This window comes from Sinocyclocheilus anshuiensis, unplaced genomic scaffold, assembly GCF_001515605.1.
Source record: "Sinocyclocheilus anshuiensis isolate Anshui unplaced genomic scaffold, SAMN03320099.WGS_v1.1 scaffold569, whole genome shotgun sequence".
NCBI classification, from domain to species: domain Eukaryota; kingdom Metazoa; phylum Chordata; class Actinopteri; order Cypriniformes; family Cyprinidae; genus Sinocyclocheilus; species Sinocyclocheilus anshuiensis.
The window spans coordinates 1,618,729-1,628,958 of NW_015536511.1; the positions used below are offsets into that span (position 1 = coordinate 1,618,729).

At 35.8% G+C, this 10,230-nt stretch overlaps 2 protein-coding genes across 4 annotated transcripts in view; one reads left to right on the forward strand and one right to left on the reverse strand.

Moving 5' to 3' along the window:
* The window catches only part of arhgap42b (Rho GTPase activating protein 42b), a 111,715-nt gene extending 105,360 nt beyond the window's left edge, over positions 1-6,355 (forward strand). For all 3 annotated transcript variants that reach the window (XM_016490764.1, XM_016490771.1, XM_016490779.1), the window contains 3 exons: positions 1,607-1,669; positions 1,812-1,891; positions 6,137-6,355. In XM_016490764.1, coding sequence (XP_016346250.1) covers positions 1,607-1,669; positions 1,812-1,891; positions 6,137-6,225 — 232 coding nt within the window. In that variant the 3' untranslated portion in view covers positions 6,226-6,355. The remainder of the gene's footprint in view (positions 1-1,606; positions 1,670-1,811; positions 1,892-6,136) is intronic.
* Positions 1,463-10,230, reverse strand: part of LOC107691935 (progesterone receptor-like) — a 16,897-nt gene continuing 8,129 nt past the window's right edge. Inside the window, exons 8-9 of the mRNA XM_016490790.1 lie at positions 8,515-8,895; positions 1,463-1,473 (exon numbers count right to left, since the gene is read on the reverse strand). Coding sequence (XP_016346276.1) covers positions 8,743-8,895 — 153 coding nt within the window. The 3' untranslated portion in view covers positions 1,463-1,473; positions 8,515-8,742. The remainder of the gene's footprint in view (positions 1,474-8,514; positions 8,896-10,230) is intronic.

Genomic DNA, 10,230 nt, shown 5'->3' on the forward strand with positions numbered 1-10,230 from the left:
AACGGCTGCGCTGTTTCCAATGAATGCAGTAGCTTAGTGTGCTCGTGAGGCGCCGGCGCGATCAAACAGCTGAAACATAAAATAGACTACTCCGTAATTTTTGGTCATACAGTAAAGGCATAATTCGAAACTGCAAAGTGCAAAGTGTTAGCAGTTTGAAAATTCAAGAATAACAGCAAAGTTAATAAGAATTCTTTCTAAATGCAGCACCGTTCTTATTTCGCTCTGCTTAACCTGAATAAAAAAAATAATAATTTTTTGCTAAGAACGAACCGAAATGAAAACATTTAGCTTTTAATCTGTGTATTTAACAGCCTGGGAGACCTTCCCAGGGCAGTACCTTGCCTCACCGACTAAAATCAGGGCGCCCACTATGGAGACGGCACCAGAGGTGAGGGGGGACAGTGCCCGACTTAAAAAGTCAGAATTGCAAAATAAAAACCCAATTCTGAGAAAAAAGTCAATTGTGAGATAAATTTACTGATTCAAGATAAACTTACAATTCAAAGAAAAAATTCAGAATTGCAAGTTTATCTTGCAATTAACATTATCTCGCTATTAACATGAACTCACAATGAGCAGTACATTTTTTTTTTCAGTATTTATTCATCTTAGTTAATGTTATCTAATAATAAAAAAAAACTGTTCATTGTTAGTCCATGTTAAATAATCAGGTCCATTAAATAATAGTAACAGTAATAATAATAATTTAATTGAATACTTTTGCATTTTGCATTGTTAGTTAACCAAGGTTAACAAATGGAACACTTTTGAGGAATAAACTTTTGAGGAAATTGATTTGGCAGGCAAAAGTTTGAAAAAATACATATACATATGTATAAATATATATACTGTAAGTATATATTTTATTTTGATCTCAGTGCAGTTGATTTATTTTTTCAGAAATAATAGAACTGATCATGTAAGATGTGCGTTCAAATTATTGTCAGCTTTTAAAACACTACATCATGAGGAATGTAAAAACATTATTCAGTGTGCAAAGTGAGGCAACATCGTGTATTGTTTTACAGTGCAGTATTTTGTAGTGCAGTTGCTGGCTTGGAGAGGAAGCTGCTGAATGGAGATTGATGTCAGTTGTTCTTTATTGGCAGGAGTTTTAATTATGCTGCTGAAAGGGTTGATGTGACCTAGCGCTGGTTTTTAGACACTCTCTCCAGGGAAGGATATATAATTTTACTTGTCATGACAGAGAAGAAAAGAAACATCACAGCTCACTTAAGAGTACTCAATTCAAAAACCCTTTTATTTGCTTATATAAGATGCACAGCCACAAGTGTTAGCAACATGTTGATTTGAAAAATGTTTGGCCTGTGAATTTGCATGTTACTTTAATAGTTATAAAGTGCACATGAATCACTGCTACAGAGGTGATGCTCACATCTGTATACTATGCATATTATATCCTTGTTGTAAATTTACCAGTAATTTACCAGCTCACAGCAATGTTTTTTACTGTAAATGTAAGGGTCAAATTGTTGCTACCTGCTTTAGCTGAAAAAAAGTTTGTTTATTCAGCCTAATTTTTGTGACGTCAGATCTTGAAGTTGGCAATCATCCTAACATTTGGCATGGTTGTATGTTCCAGGGTGGCTGCCAGAGCGCTGCTTTTTGAGAACCCATCAGCTGTAAAACCTCCTCCCTTGGGAAGGTACCAATGGACAGGGCCCATAAAAACATCACTGTTTCACATATATTTAATGGCAAACGTCATAAAAAATAAAACCAACAAATATCTCTTTTAAAACAGTGTATGAGCACATCGGTAAATCATTTCTGATTTTAATCCACAGAGATGCCAAAGCCATATATTCATGTGAAGCAGAACACAGCAATGAGCTGAGCTTCCCACAGGGGGCCCACTTCTCCAACGGTGAGTCTATCTATCTAGCTATCTATCTATCTATCTATGAGTGACCTTTGAATGAACTGTGGCTGCCATATATACTAAGAAACATGGAGCAATTCTGGCCATGAATCTGATACCAAATCTGCGTATTGCTGTTTTGGGAATGTGTTTTGAGGGAAGTTAAAATATGTACGTCTTTTGTGACTGACTTGCAGTGACGGTTACAAATCTCAAAAAGAGAATGAACTATGACTGGACTGATGCACATTGCTGCATACCAGGGCATTAATATTGATAGAAAATAATGCATTCTTGTGTCTGCTCTGTGGAACGACCATCTGTTGTTGTTCTTCGTACATGTCAGGACTGGGATTTTATAGCTGAATGTATTTTCCGCAAGGAACAAACTTTGCTGGGCACCAGGGCATTGAAACAGGTCACAGTAACCTGGTGAAGGCAGCGTCTTCCCCTCTCTAAAGCTTAGCAAACACTTAGCACAACATAAACCTCCTCTTACCCATCAACCTTCTCACCATGTTGACTTTTGAGAGCTCTGCTTATAAAAAATGATTTAAAACCTCTTTATTTTCCAATCTCATCTGCCTAATGCTTTACAGTCTAAACAGATGCTTTGATAGTTCAGAGTACGTTGAAATGCGTCATTACAGGGTGAGTAATTTGTGAGGTCCTTTGAAAGCTTTATGGTGGTCATTTATCAACTCAAGTCACCTTTATTTATATAGCGCTTTTAACAATACAGATTGTGTCAAAGCAGCTTTACAATTATCAAATAGGAAAATAGTGTGTCAATAATGCAAATAGACAATAGTATCTGTGCAATCAAGTCGACGATATCGCTGGAAATTAAGTGTCCCCAACTAAGCAAGCCAGAGGCAACAGCGGCAGCGGCAAGGAACCAAAACTCCATCGGTGACAGAATGGAGAAAAAAACCTTGGGAGAAACCAAGTTCAGTCAGGGGGCCAGTTTTCCTCTGACTAGACGAACCAGCAGTTTGTTCCATGCTGCAGCAAAGTCAGATTGTGCAGAGGACTCATCTGACTCATATCAGAGCAAACTGACCTGACTTGATCCGTCTTTAATTAAAACTCTGCATATGCAGTTCACTGATCAGAATCAGAATACCCCCCTTTCCTAGGTTACTATTGTTTTGTGAAAATAATGGCCAAACAAATCACTTTAAACATAATGGCTCAAGTGTTTCAAGTTTATTTAGGACTACATGCTGTGTTTGTCTGAGATGAGGTTAAATGGTCAACTTATCATACGTCTGATCACACGACTTAGAAAAATAATGAAAACTACTGGTTGTCGCCTTGAACGCCTTTACAGGAAAACTGGTTTGAACGTTGCTTACAAGGACCATATTCAGCTATATAAATCAGCTTTAAATACTGTACGCTCCAGTTACTATTCTGCCCTCATTACCAATGCATCCTCCCGTCCTAAAACACTGTTTTCTGTAGTCAACAAACTCACCAACCCTCCTTCACCTGTCATGAGTAACTCAGTAGACCTCTGTGAGTCATTCTTACACTTCTTCCAAAATAAAATAAATTGCATATATAATCTCTTTCCAACAATGTACTACCCTATCCACTCACATGACTTCCCCTCAGATTTTGCACCTGGTACTTTTACTGATTTTGACCTTCCAACTCCTGCCTATATCTCTGAGCTACTCAAAAAATCTAATCCATTTTTCTGTCATCTTGATCCTGCTCCTACTACTCTACTCAAAATCTCTGCACCTGTTATTTCTCGGCCTATTTCACTTCTCATTTCTTAACATCTCAGCACTGGTGCTGTTCCTCTTGAATTCAAAACTGCAGCTGTCACACCAGTCTTAAAGAAACCCGGCCTTGACCCTTCTGATATGGCCAATTACAGACCAATTTCAAATCATCTGCTTCTTTCAAAGCTACTTGAAAAAGTTGTTGTTGCTCAACTTCAGTCATATTTGTCATCTCATAACCTCTAAGAATGTTTCCAGTCCGGTTTTCACACTCTTAACAGCACTGAGACAGCACTTCTTAAGGTTGTCAATGACCTCCTTATGGCCACCGACTCAGGCTCCATTAGCATTTTAATTCTATTAGATCTTTCCTCTGCTTTTGACACTATCTCTCACAGTATTCTCGTCTCACGACTCTGTTCTTGGTATTTCTGGAACTGCCCTATCTTGGTTCACTTACCTGTCTGACCGTCAGCATTACATTGCTGTCCGCCAGGCTAAGTCCTCTACTGCTCCTGTCTCTCACGGTGTTCCTCAGGGTTCTGTTCTTGGGCCTTTACTCTTCATCATCTATATGCTCCCTTTAGGTAACATTATCCGTCATCACGGCATCAACTTCCACTGCTATGCAGACGACACCCAGCTCTATATCAGTTCTCAACACAACTCCATATCAGCTTGTATTAATGATATAAATGTTTGGATGACAAGTAACTTTCTCAAACTCAACACTGATAAAAACAGATCTACTACTTGTCAGTTCACCAAAATATGTTGCTCCTTTCTGTGCTGACTATGTTAACATTGCTGGGATCTTGGTTCGACCTTCCACCACCATTAAAAACCTGGGTATAATCTTTTACTCCTCTCTCTCCTTCCTACCTCACATTTCTTCACTCACTAAATCTGAGTTTGCAGAAAGGCGCTATATAAAATAAACTTTATTATTATTATTATTATTGTTATTATTATAATGGCACACCTCAATATGCCACATGATTTGAGGTAACATTCAAGTACTTAACATGTGGGACGACATACAGGTAAATGCCATATTTAATGCTTAGGGTTTGTGGGCTCAACAATAAGGCCAATTTGGTTGTCTTGCCTACAACTTTACTGACCCCATTGAAACGATGCCATTTTATTTTTGGCTATGTTGTTTGTGCCATGAAAAAGACTTTTAAATAAAGTTAAATTAAGTTTTATTAACGCTTCCAAGATTAAGACATTATTGCTATTTAAGCTAATATATGACAACATTACACTGGTAAAATCAAATCAGCAAACATTATAATTTTTTATAATTTATTAATTTATATTAATTGAATAATTAATTTAAATAAATATAAAAGTGTTAAGTTTTCTTTCTCTCTCTCTTTCCATATATATGAGCAATATCACACTTGTAGCAGTGCGATATGGCTGTGATTCGGCCATAGGCACAAGAGAAGGAAAGCTTAACACTTTTATATTCGCACGGCTACTTATGTGACATTGTGTTTATACAACACTTTGATGGCACAAGTGTGTAAATAAAAAAAGAAACAACTAGTGCAACCACTTCCTTCCACCATGGATTCAAATCTCAGTTTGACCGTTTAACAGCTGAGCTCAAGCCTACATTACTAATTTGAAAACATCACTTTAGAACTGGTAACGAAGGAACATTGAGTTGCTTCATTAAAAGCTTATTGTATCACTGTATTAAAAGCTCACTGTATTATTTGATTATGAGTGTGATTACCTGCATCTGATACAGCATTCATTCTTCAGTTCAATCTCATATTCACAATAAAACAATAGTTTGAATGTTCGCTGAGGAAAGCGATATCTTTGTGGTGCTATCCTTTTTATCTGTTAAGGGTGATTTCCGATGACAGCGCTGCTCAGTGCATTTGTTGGCTGCATCTTGCAAATAACTTCCTTGTTTACAACCAGTCTCTTTCCAAATAAAAGTCTTCACTGCTGACTCACTCATAAAGTCTCTTGGTTACAGAATAATGTAACTAAAATAATCATCACGAACACACACACACAAACCATCCTACGGCTTCGTGACAACAGCCAAATAACAGCCGTGCTTATATATATCCATATCACACTGCTACTCGTGTGATATTGCTCATATATAGTCAGTAATAGACGGAAATTATTTAGAAACAATCTTTTTCTGGAATTTGCTGGAACATTACTGATTTATGTGTAATTTCTAACAGTCGTATTAATGCTTCTAAAATTAAGACATTATTGGTAACATCAAATAATCAAACAACATTCAATTTAATATAGAATAATTACGCTAATTTAATTTTGCTAAATATATAAGGCATGTACAAGATCAACAAACATACGCTGTATTGATCCAATGATGTTCAGTCATTGGTCCCAAAACACTTTCAAAAATGGTCTTAGGCCACATATCCATTGTTGTGCCCCTAAGTATGAGTAATGATACTATAGATTTTCCCTATCAAGTCTTCCCCACTAAACTTTCTCATTTTCCTCTATGTAGTATATCCTTCAGTGGAACCGGGCTGGCTCCAGGCAACATTTGAGGGCAAAACAGGCCTCGTTCCTGAAAATTATGTGGTGTTCCTCTGACAGTCGTTCAACCAGGAGGGGCCCAAGCTTTTCATGGTATCCATGGCAACATCAATTTTAGACCAAGGGCTTTAAATATACAGTGGGTACGGAAAGTATTCAGACCCCCTTAAATTTTTCACTCTTTGTTATATTGGTTGATGGCTGTGCGAGTGGACTGTGCCATTAATATGACATTGAACCTTAAGAGATAATGGACAGTACACAAACCTCAATGATGCAGCACAAGGGTGATTAATGTCTAAAAAGCAGCTGTAATTCTAGACAAATGGGTTCCAAAGCTTTTGCTGAGGCAGAAATGTTGAAATTGACATCATGTGCTGCTTGAATCTAGATACACAAATTCACATACACTGAGACCACGTGGTGTGATGGACTGCACAAAATGCTGTTTTTAGGTCTACTATGTGGTGGAATACTGTAATTCTGTTAAGAAAGATCAGCTTAGACAGGCTTTCTTTTATTTTAGCTCAATGCTTACTGCCTTGAAATGAAGGAAAATAATGTTAAACCTCAGCAGTAACTATTTGAGCTGTGAATCACTGTCAATTCAGCAGTACCCAAACTCTGATGTGCGTGGTTTATTTCATCATGAATGTACTTACTTTTACTGTCATTAATGTTCAAAAGTCTGAAACCACATTGTTTGGATTCTGAACATTTTAAACAGAGAAACTATAAGAAAATGAATTTCTGCAGTATGTCTAGGTGACTAATCAATTAAGATTAGGTTTTCAAGTAAATTGTGACATTTACCACATGGTCAGATTTCCAGCTTAACACTGAAGCTCAAGATGCTCTTAGGAACGTCTTTAAATCATGCTGGAGAACATGATCATCAGGTTTAGTTATGCAGCTTGAGTGCTGCTGACATTAAAGGGATGAACAATATATATATTTACATATTTTCAGTTATAATATTCATATTCATCACATTATGCTGTTAATAAAATGTGTTTTGTATGTTATTGACAAATAGAATTCTACATGGACTACTGGAATCAGCCATTTAAGCACAAATGTTTGGTGGACAGTGAAACGTTCCAGTTTTGTGCTGAAATATTAGCACCCCCGGAACAATTATTCAATAACATCAGTGGAACGCAACTGAGTGTTCCAGTTATTTATATTTTAAAGGTCTAATATTCTAATCCTGTTTGAAAATCTCTGGTGTAGAGAATGAGATAGCAATGGATCATGTCTCAGTTTTGCATCCAGGTCACTGCAGAATGTCAAGTAAAATTCAGTCTTTACAAATACTAATCAAGTCTAGCTGTAGCAGCTTCATTGTACATGATGTTCAGGTCACATTATTCCTTCTGAAGTTTAAGATGACACCAACCGTCAGTGTCAACAACACCAATATGGTACGTCTTATTGTCTCCATAATTAAATATTATGAATATGAGAATAGACGTTTATATATGGATAATTATTTTGTAACTCATATTTTTCTTCTTAATTCCTTTTTGTTCTGCCAATAAATTTGTTTATAAAATGAGATCCACTTCTTGTCTTCTGTTTAAGAAAAGCTAAATCATCAGAAATAAATCTCAGACATGAGTCACTTCGTTCCGGCGGAGATCTGAGGATAAACAGCATCAGATGTATTTGGAAAGGAGGCGATTGCCAAGATCCCAGTGTTCTTTCCCAATTAAATACATGAGAACGCTCCGTGCCCTTGACTGCTGATGTTTGTATGATACTCCCTTCAGCTTACTAAACCATCAAGGTCACGGAGAAAATGTCAGATGATCCAAAAAAAAAACTTTTTTTTTTTTTTTCAAAATTTATGCTCTTGCCTTCTGATAAAACATTTAATATTCTGCTTTAAAAATAAGCATCAGACTGGATCATATTATACAGTGATCCATTAATTATACAGTTGAACACTGAGCCAATGAGTTCTTTGTCTTTCAAACATTGTTATTGTATGCAATCAGTGTTTTTTGTTTTTTTATTAGATACTTCATAATTATGTACTTTTCATTTGATGTGAGCAGATACTGTGTAAATGTAAGTACAATCAAAGGTGCCTGGCACTGAGCGTTTGTAAAATCTGACCATGGAAACTGTCCGCTTGACATTTATCGGAGTGAGACAGATAAGCATTTCCTTTTCATCACACTCGGACACATTTCCTGAAAATCTAGGATTTAAAAAAAAAAAAAAAAGTTTATAATTTAACCATAAATTATTGTCTAATATGTTAAAATTTTAGTAATATTTAAGGATTCATTTGAAAAATAAAAAAGGCTTTGAAAAATCCATACATCACATTTTTAGCACATTTTAAGACAATAGCAGGTTTAATAATACAGCTTGATCACATGTTGTCTTCAGATTCTAGTTCTCCACATTGAAAAATTGAGGATTTTCAACTACCACATTAGATCAGAACTTGTGACTATTATAAGGGGATGATTGTATATGGAAAGATGCATGTCTATGTTATTTAGATGTGGTACACATTCATCTGAGATGTAAATCAACACAGACCCAAGCGTCCTGTCTGGATCACTTGTGAAACATGAGGGGTTTGACCATTCCCGCCAGCACTTTCGGCAGCTGTGACGCAATGACCTCTGACATCATCTCTGGAAACTCCACCCTCATGGCATCCGCCTGGATGTAAGTGCTCAGACAGTAGAGATTGAACTTCTTTGCAATCTACACAAAGATAAAGTCAACGTCACACATCAGGCTCCCCTATCATATGCTCTGTGCGTTCTGATATCTAACAAGTGATGACGTGAATAAAGCCGCTTCATTAGTGATGTGACCTATTTCATACGAAAGATTTGATACATGAGATAAATTATCATTTGATGTCTTTTTCACATTGACATCACTCAGCTTATTACAATGTGTTCTAAAACAACAGATTAAAGGGTTGTTCACGCCAAGGAAGATAGCTGGAACTATAAAGGTTTATTAATCGTTATGATTCTGAGAATATGGAAGTCCACATCACAATTATAATGATATTGACACAGAGTAATGCATTGCATAGGGCATTGTTAGAATCACTGTGACAAATTTTTCCAGCTCATGTGCAATTAAGAACACGGACAGCCAATCAGAATCCATCTGACATTAAAGAGCTTGTGCATTTAAAGCGCAAACAGCATATCTGTATCAAGTGCTCGTAATAAACAGATTATTGTCCTGCATTGGTGTGGATACTAATATAGTTATTTGTTATCGCTATGTTTATACGGTCTAAAAACAACTGTTTTAGCTTAAAAATACATAAAAGTTTGCATCAATTTTTTGGGTTATGACAACTTCAAAAGAAATTGTGTCCAACCGACAAACTACATGGGACTTAATCATATATACAATGTATTTAAGTTGATTCTTTCAGTTACTCCAAATAAATGTAAACTATATGTCAAAATGCAGTTTATGAGACAAATGTAATTGTCAGTAAAATGGTAACCACAAAAACTTCAACATAACAGAAACTCTTTTAACTTGTCTAACATATCTTTGTCCTTACTTAAAACATAAAATAACACTTAATTTAAATATTTATTCTACTTATCTAGTCCTATGCAAAGCTTGCTTGGAACTGGAATTCCACTATTTAAAATACTTAATAAAAAAAAAAAAATGGTAAAAAATTAAAACGTTTAAAATATATAATGTCATAATTGTCTTCTTAAATTGCAAACAATATTGAGATGATATAATGATCGACATTACCATAATGTTTGCAACTTTTAAAGGTTTACTTAAATCAATAAATTAAAATTTTTAACTTGCAACCATACATTCATTTAAATTGTGTTTATAGGTCCCCAGCACTACTTTTTAGAGTGTAGTTATCATTCTTGTTGTGAACAGGCCTTAAGTTTCATTGTGTTGCAATGCTTTCACATTGGGACTGAGGTAGAAAAACAGGATTTCTTGAAAAAGCTCAGCAGCTTCCTTTTCAAAATTTTTCCTCTCTCAAACATTTCCTATAAAAACGACCCATGTTTAGTCTATAGCTCCCTTTTG